General features: G+C 57.2%; 3 protein-coding genes across 4 annotated transcripts in view; 1 reads left to right on the top strand and 2 right to left on the bottom strand.

The window, feature by feature from the left end:
- Positions 1-3,044: 3,044 nt before the first annotated feature.
- On the bottom strand, positions 3,045-10,785 carry Tepsin (TEPSIN adaptor related protein complex 4 accessory protein). The gene is made up of 13 exons (XM_027955555.2): positions 10,686-10,785; positions 9,439-9,511; positions 8,982-9,073; positions 8,734-8,827; positions 7,956-8,023; positions 7,648-7,726; positions 7,446-7,517; positions 6,281-6,469; positions 5,915-6,089; positions 5,643-5,756; positions 5,490-5,568; positions 5,234-5,368; positions 3,045-4,493 (listed from the first exon to the last, which is right to left on the bottom strand). Exons 1-13 carry the CDS (start codon positions 10,731-10,733, stop codon positions 4,011-4,013), a joined length of 1,701 nt encoding a protein of 566 aa, XP_027811356.2. The 5' UTR covers positions 10,734-10,785; the 3' UTR covers positions 3,045-4,010.
- A 192-nt stretch (positions 10,786-10,977) lies between these two features.
- Positions 10,978-13,371, top strand: Ndufaf8 (NADH:ubiquinone oxidoreductase complex assembly factor 8). Its single transcript, XM_027955559.2, has 3 exons — positions 10,978-11,133; positions 11,243-11,353; positions 13,118-13,371. Exons 1-3 carry the CDS (start codon positions 11,050-11,052, stop codon positions 13,145-13,147), a joined length of 225 nt encoding a protein of 74 aa, XP_027811360.1. The 5' UTR covers positions 10,978-11,049; the 3' UTR covers positions 13,148-13,371.
- Positions 13,372-15,582: 2,211 nt separating this feature from the next.
- Slc38a10 (solute carrier family 38 member 10) overlaps positions 15,583-17,320 on the bottom strand; it is a 40,844-nt gene continuing 39,106 nt past the window's right edge. Inside the window, exon 16 of one of the 2 annotated variants that reach the window (XM_027955553.2) lies at positions 15,583-17,197. In XM_027955553.2, the coding sequence (XP_027811354.2) occupies positions 16,095-17,197 (1,103 nt within the window). In that variant the 3' untranslated portion in view covers positions 15,583-16,094. Of the gene's footprint in view, positions 17,201-17,320 lie in introns of both variants that reach the window. The other variant, XM_027955552.2, reaches the window with a different exon arrangement.

Genomic DNA, 17,320 nt, shown 5'->3' on the forward strand with positions numbered 1-17,320 from the left:
CCTTTATTTTATTTATAGGCGGTGCTGAGAATCGAACCCTCACACATGCTAGGCAAGCGTTCTACCACTGAGCTATAACCTCCACCCCCACCTTTTTTTCCCCTTAAACACCTTTATTATTTTATTCTTTTAAAAAAGGTTTGAACGGGGCATGTAGACCATGCCTGTAATCCCAGATGCTGGGGAGGCTGAGGCAAGAAGATTGCAAATAGAGACCAGCTTCAGCATCTTAGCAAGGCCCTGAGCAATTTAGAGAGAACCTGTCTCAAAATTTAAAAAAAGAAAAAGAAAGAAAGAAAGAAAAGAGGTTTGAAGCTGGGAGCAATAATGGTGCAGGCCTATAATCCTGGGGACTCGGGAAGCTGAGGCAAGAGTGTTACAAGTTCAAGGCCAGCCTGGAAAACTTTTTTTGTGTGTGTGGTGCTGGGGATTGAACCCAGGGCCTTGTGCATGAAAGGTAAGCACTCTACCAACTGAGCTATGTCCCCAGCCCCCAGCCTGGAAAACTTAATGAGGCCGTGTCTCAAAATAAAAACCAAAAAAGGGCTGTGAATGTAGCTCAGTGGTTGTTTGCCTGGGTTCATTCCCCAGGACTGCAATAAATAAGTAAATAAAATAGAAGAGTTGGCTTATACATAGTAAAATTCACGGTGTTGGCCGTGTGAGTTGTGCAACCACCTCTGCAACCCAGGTGCAAAACACTCTTCCACCCACACGGGTGTGTGTGTGTGTGTGTGTGTGTGTGTGTGTTTGGGGTGGATCGGAATGTCCTCCAAGCTGGTGTGCTGAAGGCGTGGTCCTCAGTGCTGCAGTGTCCTGAGGTGGGCCTTCAGGGGGTAACGGGATCAGGAGGTCAGAGCTCACACTGATGGGTGCGTAGACTACTGGGCTGTAGCAAGGCTGCATGTCACTGGGTGTGTGCCCTGCAAGGGTACTTTTTGCTGGGGCTCCTGCTCCCTCTCTCCCACTCCCTCTCCTCCCTCTCCTCCGGCCCAACACACTGCAGCCAGCCAGCCATGGGTGGAGAGCTCTGAAACTGAGCTACAACAGAAGTTGTTATTCTTGGGTATTTGTCCCCGTGATGAAAAGCTGACTTAGAACTGGACCTCCTCACTGCCAAACCCTCCCCGCCCTCAGGCCCTATGGTCGTGCAGCTTCAAGGTCATGGTGTAGCCTTGGGCCTGGTTCTCCCCCTGGTGCAAGCCCAGCTGTCACCTTGTTCTTCAACCTTAGGACCCAGCCTCAACCCCAGCACTGCCACTGAAGCAGTGGCTCTAGACTAGCTTAGACTGAGTGGAGGTGGCTTCTGTTTGGGTGAGTGCTGGGAGGGGCTTGTGGGTCGTGTACTGGGTGCTTGTAAGCTACCAGAATGTTCCACAAGCTTGCAGCTCCACACTCCTGCAGCCCTCTGGGCCCCTTGCTGCCAGGGTCCCTCCTCTACAGTCCCAGTGACAGGCAGGTCGTCGGAGCCCACACAGCCTTCAGGACCCTTCCTGATGATCAGGGGCGTTGAGAATCCACTCCTGACACGTGCGCCTTGTGTTCACACGGATCCTTTGGGGACATATCTGTTCACATATTGTGTTCACTTTGTAACGTGGGTCCTTTTTCTCAGTTTTGAGTGTTCCTTACAAGGTCTTTATATCAGTCCTTCATAGGAGACAGGTGACCTGAAAATATCTTCTCTGTCTCTGTTCATTCCCTTAACTGTCAAAAGAAGTTTTGTTTTTGTAGTTTTTTGGTAGGTAGTAGAAATTGAACCCTCATGTATGCAAAGCAAGTGCTCTGCCACTGACCCACAACCCCTGCCCTTTTATTTTGAAATAGGGTTTAAGTTGCTGGGGGCCTTGCTAAATTGCCTGGGCTCCTCGTGCCTCAACCTCCCAAGTAGCTAGGATTACAGGTGTGTACCACAACACCTGGCTAAAGAGTTTTTTTTTTTAATCATTCTTTTTTTTAATATTCATTTCTTTTATGTACACAATGCCTTTATTTTATTTTTATGTGGTGCTGAGATCGAACCCAGGGCCTTGCACACACTGAGCGCTCTACTACTGAGCCACAACCCCAGCCCCAAGTTTTTTTTATTTTTTTTTAACTTTAATAATAAAGTCCTTTTTCTATCTCATAACACTATTGCTTAACCAAACCACAGAAACTTCTGTTTTCTTCTGGAAGCTTGACAGTTTTGCTTCATGTTGAGACCTATGGTTCCGTTTAAACTACAGGTAAGGTGTGAGGTATGGGCCAAGATTTGTTTTTTATTCCTTTTTCCACATGCAGATGTCTGCTGTTTAGCACTGTCTTAAAGGCTGCCCCTTCTTCAGGGCCAGTCACTTTTGCAGAAGAGGGATGGTCTACATGTGCTGGTCCATTGATCAGCATCTACCTTGTGGCCAACACCAGCCTCAGCTGTGCTGAGATCAGTTACTGGTGTGTTCTTATTCAAGATCACCTCAGTTATTCTAATTCCTTTGATTTTCACTGTTTGTCACTATATCTTAAAAAATCCAGCAGAAGGACCTGGGGCACAGCTCTGTGGTAGAGCACTTGCTTGGCAGGTGAGTCCCTGGGTTCCATCCCAGCTGAGACTTGACGGGGTCACCTGAAGCCTGCAGGTCTCTGGTTCAGAAGCAGGGATCCCTTCATCGATGCTGGTGCTCATCTCCTCTGCTTGACATCTCTCATCGCAGGCAGAGTGATGTGACCACCACCAGGATCGAGGTGTGAATGGACACAGTAAGGTTAGTGGCAAGGATGGGGCCACTTGGCAGTTGTGCCAAACAGTTAATAACAGCCGCCCTACGTTAAGAAATCCTCAGAGCGAGCGGGACGGGACAATGCACACCTGTAATCCCAATAGCTCAGAAGGCTGAGGCAGGAGGATGGCGAGTTCAAAGCCAGCCTCAGCAACTTAAGCTTAACTCAGGGAGACCGTCTTTAAAGAAAATATAAATAAGGGCTGAGGATGTGGTTCAGTGGTTGAGTACCCCTGAGTTTGATCCCTAATAAGCCCCCCAAAAAAAAGAAATCCTCAAAGTGTGTTCTTACTAATGGTGTCTTCATTAAAATGTACACATGCAGAAGAAAGGGGGAAAAAGTGGCTCAACTGCATATAACAGTAGTGTTTTTATTCAGAGTGTAGACCCCAGCACTCTGGCAGCTCTCGTGGGATGGGTGGGCAGGAGCACTCCATCTCTCCCATGCAGTCTGCAGGAGGCAGCTGGGGCCAAGGGGAGCAGCATGAGGCCGGGGCAGGGCACCCAGGAACCAGGCCTGCTGCACCCATGGGCACCACACCAGCCTCACCAGCACCCAACCCCACAAGGCAGTGGGCTCTGGCCACTGTGGCCTTTCTGAGAAGGATCTGAGGTCGGGACCAAAACAAAGTAAGAACCAAGCTGTTGCTCCCAAGTCCAACCCTCGACTCTGAAGGCACGGCTGCTCCTGGACCCCAAGGCCAGCACCTGAAACCCTGTCTGCCACTACAGGAATTCAAGCCCAAGTAGCCAGCATCCAGTCAAGGAGGCAGATGGACAAGACTGAGACAGCCCTGGGGTACTCTTCTCTGGTCAGGTTGCCTGGAGACTGGCCAGTAGCCTTCAGGAAGCATTAGTTTGCAGATGCACTGGCCAAAACCCCAAGACGACAGGTGGCCCCCAGCCACCCAGACCCTTGAGAAGGCATGTGTGGGTCCTATCCTGCAGGGGCATGGCTGGGGAACTGGCCTGGAGGGCAGGCGTCACAGATGACTGGTGGGGGCACCAGATAAACCTGCTCTTCAGCACGTGCGCCCTGTCCTGGCCGGTCTGGGGCATGTAGAGGTGCCGCACAGGCTCCATTAGTGGCTGTCCACACCAAGGCCCCAGTGGGTGAGGGTGAGAGGCCAGAAAGGTGCAAGGAAACTGCCAGCAGACCCCTAGGAGAACCATGCCTTGACGGGCAGGAGGCCACAGGGTCCTGGGAGCCACCAGCTGAGAACAAGGAAACCAGATGCCAGGTCCACCTGGTCACACATTTAAGAACGGGAAAGCTGAGGGCTCGGAGCCCACAGGCTCGGCAACCATTGCCTTCTGGGCCTGTGCCTGGGGAGGCTGGGCTGGGTGGGGCGCCTCTATAGAAGCCCTGGTGCCACCCAGGTGGGGGCAGGCCACCAGCTCCATGCCAGCAAACAAGGAGCCACGACAGCGACTAGGGCCTCTTTTGGGGGTGTCTGGGCCCCGCTCTCTAGACACTGCCAGAGAAGTTTCAGCCTCATTGGTGTCTCCAGGGATTGGGAGGGGACAGGAGTCCAGGGGTGGGGAGGGCACAGGGCTCCTAGGCAAGGCTGGGGTGGAGCTCAGCGGCTGGAGGAAGGCCTGGCCCCCAGGGGGAGGCGAGAGGCCAGTCAGCAAGTCCGATGGGCCTGCAAGGGTCGCTGCGGGGCCAGGCTCAGTGCAGGACCTGGGAGCAGGGGGCTGCTGTCCACAGGAGGCCTCCAGGTGCCTCAGGATCTGGAGGAAGAGAGGAAGTGGGAGGTTCCTGCATAGCTCCAGGAGTCCTGGGGGACAGCTGGTCCCTCCTCACATGCCCTTCTTAGCACACTGCCTAGAAGGCAGGGCCAGCTTGGGCAGGAGCCTGTTGTCATCGCTGCCCTCCCTATGTCACTGCCATGCAGGTAGACATTCCTGTCCTCAGAACTTCCTGGGAACCATTAGGGAAACTGAAGAGCCAGTTCTTCAGCATGTCTGGTCACCCCAACAGGTGGACATGAAATGCACCCACAGCAATGTGCAGCCCAGGCTCACTCAGCACTGTGACTGGAGCCCATCAGCGGGCCGCAGTGGCAGACGGAGATGAGGCTGGGTGACGAGCAGCTGTACTCCCAGCAGCCACAGAATGGGAAAAAATGGGGACCAGGACGATGGAGGGGCCAGGCCTGGCTGGGAGGGGCCAGCAGCACTCAGAACACTGGGGAAGTGGACGCAGACCAGGACTGGAGTCGGAGGAGGCTCCCCTGGCCGTGAGGCTGCGAGGAGGGAGGGAGGGAGGAGGAAGAGCGAGCCAGGCGCTGAGGCTGAGGGCTGGGGTTCTGGGATGTGACCGTGCCCCAAACATGGTGCAGCCAGCACAGGGCGCAGGGGACAGCAAGGACCCTGTTCCATTTCCTCTGCCAGCACTGCCCACCAAGAAGGGCCTTGTGGGGCATGTGTCCAGGAGAGGGACACTGCCAGTGGCCCCAGTTGCTGCCCACCTTGGTGGCCTTGCTGGTCACAGGTCCAGAGCTTCCCCTGCTGAGTTGCTGCAACCTTGACTGGGAGAGGAGGAGGACGTGCTCCAGGGGAAGGAGGTCAGCACAGCCGAGGGAGGCGATGGCACTCAGGGCCCTCTGGGAGGCGGGAGGCAGGGTCAGCACCCAACAGCACACCCAACCCCAAGGCTGAGCCCTGTGCACACCGCCCCCTGGCTCCCCGTGCCCCCGCCCCACGTGGCCCCAGAGCCCCTCTCACCATCTGCTGGTGCTCGCCAGCCCCGTCCAGGCGGTGGAGGAGCAGCTCCAGCACGGCCTCACAGTTGAGCAGCCCGCACCTGTGGGCAGGAGGGGATGCTGGGTGTCCCCACGCAGGCCTGGCTGGTGGGGGGTGGGGCGGGCGTCAACTCACTCTTTGAGGAAGTGCTGGGCCTCCTCCCGGCTCAGGAAGGTGCGTGGCCCTTGCACCAAGGTCCTCACCAGGCTTAGCTCTTGCTGGCAGTCACTGGCGGCCACAGCCTCCGCCCTGGGGAGGGAAAGTACTCAGGCAGTTCCAGCTCTGGTGGAGGGGGACGGCCCTTCCCCCTCCCTAAGCTGGGGTGAGGCCTGGACAGCAGGAGCCCTGGGGAAGACCCCTGTGGGAGTGGAGGCCACATGTCCCCTCCCCTAGCTGATCCTGCTCACCTTTCTGCCAGGTCGCCTGGCTCCCGGCTGGCCCCTGACTGGCTGTCACTACCAGACCTACTGCCCAAGTCTGAGGCCCTGCTCAGGTCACTGTTCTGGGAGGAGTTCTGGGAGCTGGGGCTGCTGTCCAGCTCATCCCAGCCCCCTCCGGCCTGCCCAGGCTGGTGTCTGGTGGCTGCAAGAAAAGATGGCAGTTGTGACCCTCAGAGGCTTTGTTCCAGGTGGTGGGGGGGCAGCTCTGCTTCCTATCTGTCCCTTCCCCCAAGTGAGGAAGCACTGCCACCTGCCTCCACGTCCCCAAAGCCCCAGGCCCCAGCACACAGGAGGAGCAGCCTGACCCGAGAGCAGGAGTCCTTGCCTCAGTACCTCGGACACCTGGGAGGGCTCCAGGGAGCTGGTTCCCAGGGGTGGGCAGGCCATGGCTGACTGCAGGAGTCACGGCAGGCTGGTAGGTGTCTCCCCAGGGTGGGGGTTTCTGGGCTCCAGGGCGCACGGCATTAGCCACCACCTCTGCAGCCTTCTGGATGGTGGAAAAGAGGGCCTCGCTGGCAGAGCCTAGGCCCACAGAAGGGAGCCATATGAGCCCCAGTCTGCCCCCTGGTCCCCACATTCTCCAGCACGGAGGGGCCAGGGCTGCTCCCTGCTCAGGGCTGAAGAAGACAGGATACATGCTGCAGGTAGGAGCAGAGGTTCCTAGTGGGACCCCAGCTCCCTGGAAGCTTCCAGCATATTCCATTTCAGTAGTTCCCAGGACCATGGTCCTGGACACCCTCAGCTTACAGGAGCTTGGGGCAAGGGCATCCAACGGGCTTGTCCCAAGAAGCAAAAATGTTTGGGGTCCTTTGCTTGAGGGGTGCTAGGACTGATGCCAGGAGGGGCTGCCCTTTTCTTTCCTGGGCTAAAGCAGAAAAGCCCACAGAACCTGGCTTTCAAGGCCCTTTCCTCCCAGCTCGGTGCTCCAGCCAGCCCCGCCCTGCCCCCAGGGCCAGCAGGGAGACCCTCTCCTCTGCCTCTGTGTAGGCCATAGCCAAATGAAGCATCAGCAGGAACCCCCAGAGCTGCAACCAGGATGGTCTTTTAGAGTCCAGCACCAAACAACTGGACCCCAGCAGATGCCAGCGTCAGGGGCCAGCTGAGATGCCCGACAGCAGCACAGGCTTCACAGATCCCGGCCCGCAGGTGTCTGCAGACACTGCTCCGCGCACCCCTCGCACAGGGGACAGCTGTTTCCACCTTGCTGGCCGCTGCCTCAGCCCTCAGTCCCATCAGGGGACTGAGCCCCTGCTGCTGTTGCTGGCTAGACCCTGCCCTCCCAGCCTGACTTCTCTCCCCTGCCCACAAAGCCAGTGGGGCCCCGGCCCTGCTGCTCTCCTCGTGGCTGGGCAGAAAGATGCCAATGGGGACCACGCCAGGAAAGGGTCCACAAAGGTGGGGCTGGGGTTAGCAGGGGAGGCCCAGGGGCCTGCTCCCACTGTCCTCCTATTCCCTGCTCCCCCAATATGCTAGGGGCCCCAGAGCCTCACCCTCTTACCTGCCTGGGCTTGCTCTTTGCTGTAGCCAAAACCCTGGAGGGTGCCCTGAGGCCTGGACTGGGAGCCCATGCCTATGGGAGGATTCTTGAGTCAGTGACCAGCTAACCCCACCCTTAGCCCCACCACACAAGCAACCAAGCTCAGAATACTCCAGAGGAAGAAACCCAGTGACAGGCTGAACGTGATCTCCATGTCTAGTACCTGCTGGAGCCAGGCCCCGGGGAGGCTGGGAGGGAGGCAGCGGCAACATGGCGTCAGAGAACAAGGTGCTGCCCAGGTCCTGGAGGAGGAGGCAGGGCGCTCAGCGTCCACATGGGCCTGCTGCTCTGGCCCCCCATTCCTGTCAGCTCTGCTCCATCTCAGATGCTTCCCCTGAGCTGCCCAGCTAGACACAGGGGCTGGAGGCTGGCAGCAAGGAGCAGAGCCTGGGGTCCCATGTGGCAGGAGAACGGCAAACACCCTGTGGGTACTCTGGTACAAGTTCAGAGTGACCCCGATCCTGGGCTCACCTGGGCAGCTGCCCGCACCTTCTGGTACAAACTGTTCCCGTGGAGAGGATCCGGGGGCCCTGCAAAAACTAGAAGGCAGAGAAAGGCAACAAGGGGTGGCTGAGCCTGGGCACTGCTGACCACCTGTAGAGTATGGCTCTTAAGGCCCATTCCTCCCAAGCTGTGGGCTACGGATGCCCCATCCCTACCGGCATGGCCAGCAAGGAGTCCCTCCTCAGGACCTACGCAGGCCACACCCAAGCAGATCCCCAGCACCCTCCTCACCTACCCGACAGCGGTGGCCCCTTATCTACCACCGTGGTAGCTGCTGTCTCCCCAGGTACCCATGCCTCCCCTCCTGCCAAGTCACTGCTTCACCCCTCACTGCTGCCTTAGGCCTAGTCTCCTCCAGCCAGACGCAACACAAGAGGCCTTGCAGGGACTGGATGTGCAACCCAGGTCTGTATCACGGCCTGAAAGGCCCTGCTTGGTTCAGCCCCACTCACGCCCAGCCTTGGGCTGTGCCAGGCTCCCTCTGCTAAAAAGCAGAGGTCCTAGAAAACCAGACTCAGTCACCCTCAAGCTCTCCTGCCTCAGAGCATGAGAGCACCCCTCATCTACTCAACCTCATCCCATGAGGGCTTACAGCTGCCCGTGGAGAACCCTTAGCCCGCACCTCCAATACCTCCAATGCAAACAAATTCTCCTTTTCACCCCTTAATAGTCAATCAATTGACAATCCTTCTCCCTGCCATCCCACCCTGGCTTTCCCCAGCAAGTCTGTGCTGGCTCCACGTACCTGTGGCTTCCTGGATGAGGGCAGAGTTGCGTTTGAGGATCAGCAGGAAGGAGGAGGAACCGTGGCTGCACAGGTAGAGCAAGATCTTCAGCACCTGGGGAGTCCGCAGGTACAGAGTGCTGAGGGTTCTGGCATGGGATGCTCAGGGCAGAGCCCAGCTACCCGACACCCTGGCTACATGTCTTCCCCTCCAGCCTTGCCACCCACAGTGGGAACTGGGGCCTGACTGCTGCCACTCAAGGACTCACCTTGAGCTTGACGTGGCCAGAGCTGCTGTCCAGGCGGTTCAGGAGGTATTCCAGTAGACACTGGCTGCTGCCCAGGGACTCATGGGAGATTTCTGGAATGCGGTCAGGTTAGGGAAGGAACCTGTGTGTTTGTGTGTGTGTACAAGCGCTCGCGCTCACGGCCTGTTGTAACACACGTTGCATCAGGATGCATTGGCTGAGGAGAGAAACCCAACCTCCTGTTACCAATGGCCTTCTCAGGGCGTGCTTCCTAGCGGCACTGACTGTAGGCCCTGGTTTCAGGAGTGCTGGGCTTCCAGGGTCTCCTGTATCGCAGTTCTTGGACCTGCCATCCCTGGATCCTATGATGAAGGAGGTGTGGATGCCCACAGGAGAGCAGAAACCCTAGTAACCTCAAAGCCACAAAGGGCCCCTGCCATCCACTCTCCCCCTCACCAGGAACATGGAGGAAGGATACTAGCAATCTCTTCAAACAGGTAGCCTGGACACGGGACATCATCATCCGAGGTGCCCTTCAGGAGAATTGGGAGCTGAAAGGGAACAAGAGCTGTGACACATTGCCATCTTACACATGTAGGCCCACAGTCACCAGAGGTGTTAGAAATAGGCCTCACCTAGCTAAGAGGGACCAGAACCGACCCCAGGCCACAGGGAGGAGAGAAAGGAATGATGGTTCTCTTCTTGGGTCAAGATGAGGCCCAGCTCCCAACCTTCTCACTGACATGTGAGGTGGTTTTAAATAATACTCCTGCTTATTGACTAGTAAGAGCAAAATGCCCAGAACATTCTACGTAGAGAATGTGAATGCTGCTAGTTCTCCTGAGCACAGGTTCAAAGAATCAGAATCATTCACTCTCCAGATTCCTGAGAACAACTAACTGAAGTTTTAGATTTTATGCTTACACATCAACAGACATACCAGTAATCATACCAGTATGCTGTTGAAAACTAACATGTTGTCATGTTATCCAGTATCTGCCCGGAATGGAAAAGTTGGGGGCTATTTTATTTACTTATTTATTTACTTACTTACTTATATGTTGGGGGTTATTTTAAATAATAAGCACTGGAATCATGTCTGGTGCCAGTGACCTGAATGGCAGCCATGTGTCAGGACTATACGTAAAATCTTGCAGCGTGTGTTACAACAGGCCGTGAGCGCGAGCGCTTGTGTACACACACACACGGCCACACCATGCTATTTGCCCACCACGCCCTGCAGGGGACCTGGAGGGAGGGGTCTGCAGGACGACAGGAGAACACAGGAGAGCTCGCACAGAAGCGTCCCGTCCGAGGCTCTGCGCGGGAGACCGGACCCTTCTGGCAGCCCAAGGCGCGCGTCCCCGGACTACCCGGTGCTCTAGGGCTCAGGGCTGTCAAAGGACGACGCAGCGTTCCGGACAATGGCTGGTCACAGGCTCCTGAGCACCCACTACCCAAGCCTCTAGCTTCCCCTCCGTCGCCTGGAGATGTCTGCATCTCCCGCACGCGACATCTCCAGGACCTGAGGCTCCCTAGGCAAGGTGCCGTCCGGAGCGCCGCGGCCTCCGGGTGCGGGAGGTCGCCCGCCCGCCCGCCCCCCCCTCATCCTCCGCGATCAGGGAGAGCTCGGCCCTTCTCTCCTGCTGCTCAACAGTCCTTTCCCGTCGTCCCAGGAAGGTCCCCAGGCGCCCGGAGTCGGCGGGGAGAGCCGGCCTCACTCACCCGGTGCAGGAAGCTCAGGCGGTCCCGCAGCGGCGGCGCGGCAGCCATGGTCCAAGTCACCTCCCGGCCTGCCCCGCTTCCGCCAGGCCCGGGTCCTCCAATCACCGCGCGGCTCTGGCCCCGCTAGCCAATCGCTCGCGGGAGGCGGGCCCTAAGGTCGGCTTCGTGAGCAATTTGAGTCTGAACCAACCCGCAGTCCCAGACCACAGACAGACAAGGACCAGAGCCAACTGCAGGGGCTCTAGGCCTCCAACCTGGAAAAGTGGGCAAGCTAAGCCCGGAAGCGCCGACCGATTTACAGCTGGACGCCGGAAGAGGGCGGGCTTAAGATGGCGGCGCCCTCAGGTGCCCGGAAGACCCGCTCATGTCGGCAAACGGAGCGGTGTGGGGGCGCGTGCGGAGCCGCCTCCGCGCCTTCCCGGAGCGCTTGGCGGCCTGCGGGGCCGAGGTAAGGAGCCGAGGGCGGGGCCGTGCCTGTGGGGCCAGAAGGGCCGCACGGGCCGTGGCGGGGGGGCGATGGCCGCGGTCAGGCCCCCGACGGCGCCCTCCCCTTGCAGGCTGCGGCGTACGGCAGGTGCGTGCAGGCCTCCACGGCCCCCGGCGGCCGCCTGAGCAAGGACGTCTGCGCGCGGGAGTTCGAGGCCCTGCGGAGCTGCTTCGCCGCCGCGGTAGGTGGGCGCGACCCCAGCCCCAACCCGCCCCAGGGTCGGGCTCTCTCCCTCAGGCCGCGGGGAGGACCGGCGGTGACCGATGGAAGGCGCTCGCGCCAACTCACGTTGGCATGTCACCCAGGGCCGTCCTGCCTGTTTGCAGCACGCGCTAGTGGCCGCTGCCCCGCGCCCCCTTCATCGCTGACCATTCCACAAGGAGTCCTGGTCGGTTCTTGGTCCGAGATTTCGTCTGTCTCTGACCCCTGCACCTGCGTCCTTCCTGTTTCTGGGCTTCAGCATCTTCTGGTCCGTGCCATGGGTCTTTATGCAATAAAAGTCCTGTACAAATAGCCACATACTTTAAGGGGAAAGACCCAGGCCCTGGTGAAAGTGGGGTTCGTGGAGGCTGGAGGCCTGGGCCATGGTGAATGTTCCAGAACAGGACTGGGAAGCTGTCACCTGCCAATGGGGCTTTTGTTGTTTATTTATTTTTATTTTTTTGTACTGGGGATTGAACCCAGGGCACTTAATCCCTGCGCCACGCCCCCATCCCTTTTTTGCATTTTTTATTTTAGAGACAGGACCTTGCTAAGTTGCTGAGGCTGGCTTTAGACTCACAATCCTCCTGCCTCAGCCTCCTTAGCAACTGGGATTACAGGTACTACTACACCGGGCCCAATAGGGCTTTAACCACAAGGGTCTTGTGCCATCATTATTCTGGGGTTGCATATACCTTAGGTACCCCTAATTCAGTCTGGGGTCTGAGGTGAGTCATGATGCCAGTGATTCCTTGTTTACTGGAAGCTATTAATGCAGGGAATTGGGCCAAAAAAAACCATAGCTGGCTAAGACTCACAGGATTCAGTGAATCTCAAGCAACTTCTTGATGTTTCAGGACTGCCCTAGGCAGAATGGCAGTGGACGAGGAATCTGGTTCGTGTTCTCCTTTTTGGAAGGCTTAGGGAACTCTCTCTTCTTTTAGTTCTTATGGCTTAGCCCCACCATGTGGCCCCTTGACTAGCTGCCCATCCAGAGGCCAGTCACTCACCAGCAGTTGCCCTTTGTTCCTTTCGGCAGCTTCCCGGCCTCACTGCCCTTCAGAGGGGAAAGGCAGCTTGTGGCAGCTCTGTGTTAGATGAAGAGTGGCGTGCTCCTGCTGTTTGTAGGTCTCTGTGGCTGGTCAAGAGCTAACCCTTAGGTTGTCTGGCCATCTGTGACCCCCCCCCCCCCACACACTCTTTTGCCAAGGTCAGGTAAAGGCCTCCCCACAGCAGTCCTTGCATGTGCCCTCACTCACTTGGGCTGGGGCCCCCAGTTGTTTCTCACAGTGACGAAACCTGCCGATAAGCTGGTTCGGGCCTCTCCTCCCCGTGATCCAAGGCACTTTTACAGGGTTCTACATGAGGAGGTGGAAAGGTCATTGGGCTCAAATTCCTGCTGCATCCTTGGAGCCCTGTGACCTGGACAAGTGACTTCACCCTGTCTGAACCTAGTGAGAATAGTCTCCCACTGCTATTGCCCGAGTGTGTGTGTGTGTGTATGGGACCAGATGTGTGTGGGCCTGGTGGGGTCCAGGGGTAGGCAAGTGAGGTCTGTGCTGGCCATCAGGGTCACTGTGAACAGCTGAACTGGACACCCAGCCCTGGGGTGAGCTCCAGCCAGCTCCCCCAGCACCCATAAGGTATTTGGTAAAATATGGCATTTATTGTGGTGGGTTTGTTAATTTTGAGCCATATCTAGTTTGTAAAAAAGCCACTCAGACAAAACGCTTTTATCTTTCAGGCCAAGAGAACCTTGAAGGGAAGTTCCTAGGAAGGACCCTACACTCTGACCTCCGTCCACCACCACTGGATGGCACACAGCGAACACTCTTGGGGCTAGAAGGGGTGGGAGCAACGAAGTTCTTGGGTGTTGGAGCGTGTTTCTTCTCAACAGGTTGAACCTTGGGTGGGCAGGGACTTATTATATGTAAAGATCTGGGTTAGGTTAAGATGTAGTCAAGCCAGCAACAAAAACTATTAAATCCTGCAGCTTCAGCTTTATTGTACAGAGTGGCCTGTGGGCCTGGCCTCCCCCAAGAAGCTGGCAGGTCTGGGCCATGGAACACTGCCACCAGGTCCCCACTTAAGAACCTTCTCCCCAGATGCATTTAACCTGAGTAGTGAGGAAGCCCCTGAACCTGATAGCCAGTGCCCAGGACACACCAGGGATAATAGTCCAGTGGCACAAGGGGACCCACTCTGCAGATGATTGGACTTAGGAAGGAGGCTGTTCTGACTGCAGCTGCCGAGTACCTGAGCCCAAGGTGCTCTTGAGCACAAGCCTTTTCCAACCCTTCATGAGTTCCCCATCCCATCTCATGGGGACCTTTCTAAAAGGTCCTGAGGCCACAGGGAAGCTACAGGCCTGAGCACCACCTGCTGGGCACTGTGGGGGACCATCCTGTTCACTTGCTGGACAGAGAGGGCACGCCATCCTTGTCACAGCTTGCACCCCCCTCAGGGCCCTGCGGCAGAGCAGAGCTAGGATGGGGCCCTTTGGCACTGCCTCCTGTGAACTCAAGTCTGTGCCTCTGCCTTGCATCTAAACCCTATTTCAAAGCTGTAAGTGCTGAAACTCCCACTTCAAGATGTGGCTTCCTAGAGGGTGTAGTGGCCACTGTGCCAAGGCTCTGGAGAGGCTGGGTCTTGTCCAGAGAGAGGGACATTGTGCTGGCATGACTCTCCGCTGCTGCTGGGGTGTTGGGACAGGGCAACACACATCTCAGAAACACTAACTTCTCAAGTGTTCCTTTCTCAGATGGAATGGTGTCTGCTGCTGCACACATGACCTGTCTAGGCTTGTACTGTTTCAGGTGTGCTCTGTGTGGCTGCCATAAAAGAATACCAGAGACTGAGCGGTTTATAAAAACCCTTTCTCATTCTGGGGGCTGGAAGTCCAGTGTCAATGGTGTCTTATGAGGGCCCTCTTGCTGCACCTCCTGGCAGGTGGCAAGGTAGGAGCATGCACACCTAGGCACCACCTGAGCTCCCAAGAGCTGTGTTCCTGCCATGGGGGTGACTCGTAACCCAAGCCCCTCTTTGAGGACCACCTCGGTGCTCTTGTGGCAGGCTCACGTTATGCCCCGGCAGAAGTCTTGGTTCCCAAGGGAGAGCTGGAGTTCTGTAAAGCCAATGCTTCTGGGTTCCCGCCCTGGCTCAGGGTGCTGTGCACTGACTAGGCAGCACTGTCCCTGCTCTAGGAGGGAGCCTCAGGTAGGCACCACTGCCCTGTGGTCTGCACTGGGGTGGACCTGGCCCTTGTCTGGCAAGGGCAGCAATTGACTTGGTGGGTGGCTCACTGATGACCCAGTCTGAGTTCTGGCCAGAACTACTGGCTGCTCCCAGTAGTCATGTGACCCAGACAGGGTTGGTGCCAAGGAGTCAGAGCCCTGTTCAGAGCTCCACCCAGAGGTCTGCAATTTCTTGGGGAAGAAGTTCCTGTCCTTACCTGTGGAGGGCTGCTGATTGGAAGGGGCAGATGGACAGCCAGGAGGAAAGTGTTGAGGGGGCAGGTGAGGGCAGTGGCAGCTGTGACGTGCCCAGTCATGACATCCATCTATTGGGGTAGGTGGCCCTGACTCTAAGGAGGGCGTTGGGAGGTGGGGAGAGTCCAGCAAGGAAAAGCAAACTGGGTGAAGGTAAGATGTTCAGGAAAGTCAAGGCAAGAGAAAACTCGCATCCCAGAATCCTAACCCGTGGTGGAGCTTGATCCCAGGGTCACCCAGAGGGTGCTTCACCACGCCACAGCTGATCTGGAGTTGTGAGGAACGAAAGGTGGAAGGTGACCTGGGATTCGTACCCCTCTTGAGCAGCGTTCAGCAGGAGTCCCAGCCTGGCCTGCAGAAACTCCACTCCTGTTCATTTTCTAGCCATCAGGCTGCCCAATGACATAAGTTAAAAGATCACAGTAAAATCTAAGGACTTCAGCAGGTGCAGGGTGGCACCACACAGCCCTACTCCCCAGGCTTCCAAGGACAGGTGCAAATATGGTGCTTCCGTGACCCAAAGACAAGCCAGGCTCCTTGTCCCTGCATTCCTCAAGTGCCTCCCCCCCAGGCCAGGGGTGTTAAAGGCACAGAACTAAACCCACACCTCCCTGCCTAATTTCCCGGCAGGAAGGCTGGCTGAGGCAGCCCTGTCCCTGGGCTGAGTCCAATCAAATCCTGACTGGGTTTTCCTTCAGGTGACTCAATGCCAACTTGACTCTTCAGTTATCAGTGGTGTTTTTATTTTTTAAAAAATCTCAACTAATTTCAAAGAACAGGCCATGAAGTGTGTGGATGATTGACAGGAAGCTCAGAGCAGCTACACCCTACAGCCGGCCAAGGCTCACCCCGCACGTCTCTCACACCAAGGGCTTTGCCTGCCAGTGGGGAGGCCTCAGGATGCTTAGGGAGGAGCCCCTGGAGGAACAGAGACCATGGTAGAATGCAGGTGTCATGGAGGCCGAGTGGGACCAGCACTGCTTGACTAGGCACAGCAGTGCCAGTCACAGAGCCTCAGCAGGCCACAGGTGAGACCCTCTTCCTCTTGAGGACAGCCAGAGCCCACAGCTGCAGAGTCCTAGAGGTCCTGAGAAAGCAGGGAGAATGCAGGGAGGGGACAAAGCCGCAGACAAGGCGGTCCTTCAGGCTTTCACAGCGCTTGCTAAGGGGCTCAGACAAATACCTGGGAAGAAACAAGTGTGACCTCACACTCACCAGGGACGCGGCTAGACACTAGCTGGCCTCCTCCAGAGCCCCAGACAACTGTTTAATTTGCCGGCTGTGAACCACCTGCAGTGCGCCCCCTGCTGCCTGGCGGAGCTGGGTATCCAGGGCACTGCGAAGATCGTTCACCTGGACATCAGGGAGGGGGTTAAAGCTGATGATGATCCCATCCTTTGGGGCTGGCTCCCCCTCTGGATGAGGGGCAAGATCCCGTCGCCTCCTCCGAAGGTCAGAGCCAGCTTGCAGCTTCAGGTCTCGGTTGGGTTTGGGGTTGTCTGGCCTCTCAGCCCCAGGAGCAACTATCCTGGGGCTAGGCGCAGGGTCTGGCCTCTGCCTGGGCTCCTGGTTGGCAGTATCTTCCCCGGCTCTTGGCTGCTTTTGAGGAGCAGGTACATGGTCCCCACCAGGGGGCTCCTTTTTTGCCTCCACGTGACCACCTTGGCCCCCCTCAGAGATGGGCTGGGGTTCCTTCTGACCTAGCATGGCTTGGGGCTGAGGGTCCACTCCTGCTGGCCTGCCAGGTGGGTCCACGGCAGGTCCCAGGTCTCGGCTCAACTGCCTGGACTTCATATGAGGGTCCCCAGCCTCTACAACTGCCCCTACCATGGGCTGGTCAGCCTCCTTCTGTGTGTTGGCCCCAGTGGCTGCTGCTTCCTGTCCAGTTTTTTTCCTTTCTTGGGAACCTCCGCCAAAGGTGTCCTGGCTTTGCCTGAAGACCTCCCCAGCAAGATGCTCTTCTGGGCTCCCAGGGGCCCCGGGAGGGTGTGGCTTGAGCGCTGGTTCCAAGTCTTGGGCCACCTTAGGCTCTTTCACAGCCTGGGCCACCTCGGGCACGGCACCTTTCTGTTCCTCTCTCGGCTTGGCCTGGGCTCCCGGCGGCTCTATGTCAGATCCTCCACCAGGAGGACCAGCTGGGTCTCTGCCTGCTGCCCCCTCGGGTTTCTCTGGGGAGTGCTGGCCCAGTTCCCGGGGTGGAGCTCGGCGATCCCCTGGAGCTCCAAGTGCAGGTTTCAACGGCTGTGGAGGGGCATTTTCCATCTTCCCAGCAGGCCCATCTCGGGCCTCCTTATCCTGACCTTTGGGCACACCCACTCCAGGCTCTGGCTGCATGTCTTCTGCAAGTAAAGCTGATGTTAGTTTGGGCCACAGAAACGAATACAAGCTGCTAATGCAAGGACTAAAAAGAACAGACTTCGAGAAGTTAAGAATTACAAATCAAAATTAAACTCGCCCTC

The sequence above is a fragment of the Marmota flaviventris genome, chromosome 17 (assembly GCF_047511675.1).
Source record: "Marmota flaviventris isolate mMarFla1 chromosome 17, mMarFla1.hap1, whole genome shotgun sequence".
NCBI classification, from domain to species: Eukaryota; Metazoa; Chordata; class Mammalia; order Rodentia; family Sciuridae; genus Marmota; species Marmota flaviventris.

Excerpts from the sequence above, each read along its gene's own strand:
- Ndufaf8 (XM_027955559.2), top strand. The coding sequence starts at position 11,050 with ATGTCGGCAAACGGAGCGGTGTGGGGGCGCGTGCGGAGCCGCCTCCGC. Across the intron at positions 11,134-11,242 it reads TGGCGGCCTGCGGGGCCGAG|GCTGCGGCGTACGGCAGGTG; the intron begins GTAAGGAGCCGA and ends CTCCCCTTGCAG. Across the intron at positions 11,354-13,117 it reads GGAGCTGCTTCGCCGCCGCG|GCCAAGAGAACCTTGAAGGG; the intron begins GTAGGTGGGCGC and ends TTTATCTTTCAG.
- Tepsin (XM_027955555.2), bottom strand. The coding sequence starts at position 10,733 with ATGGCTGCCGCGCCGCCGCTGCGGGACCGCCTGAGCTTCCTGCACCGG. Across the intron at positions 9,512-10,685 it reads GCCTGAGCTTCCTGCACCGG|CTCCCAATTCTCCTGAAGGG; the intron begins GTGAGTGAGGCC and ends GTTCCCTTTCAG. Across the intron at positions 4,494-5,233 it reads TGACCAGCAAGGCCACCAAG|ATCCTGAGGCACCTGGAGGC; the intron begins GTGGGCAGCAAC and ends CTCTTCCTCCAG.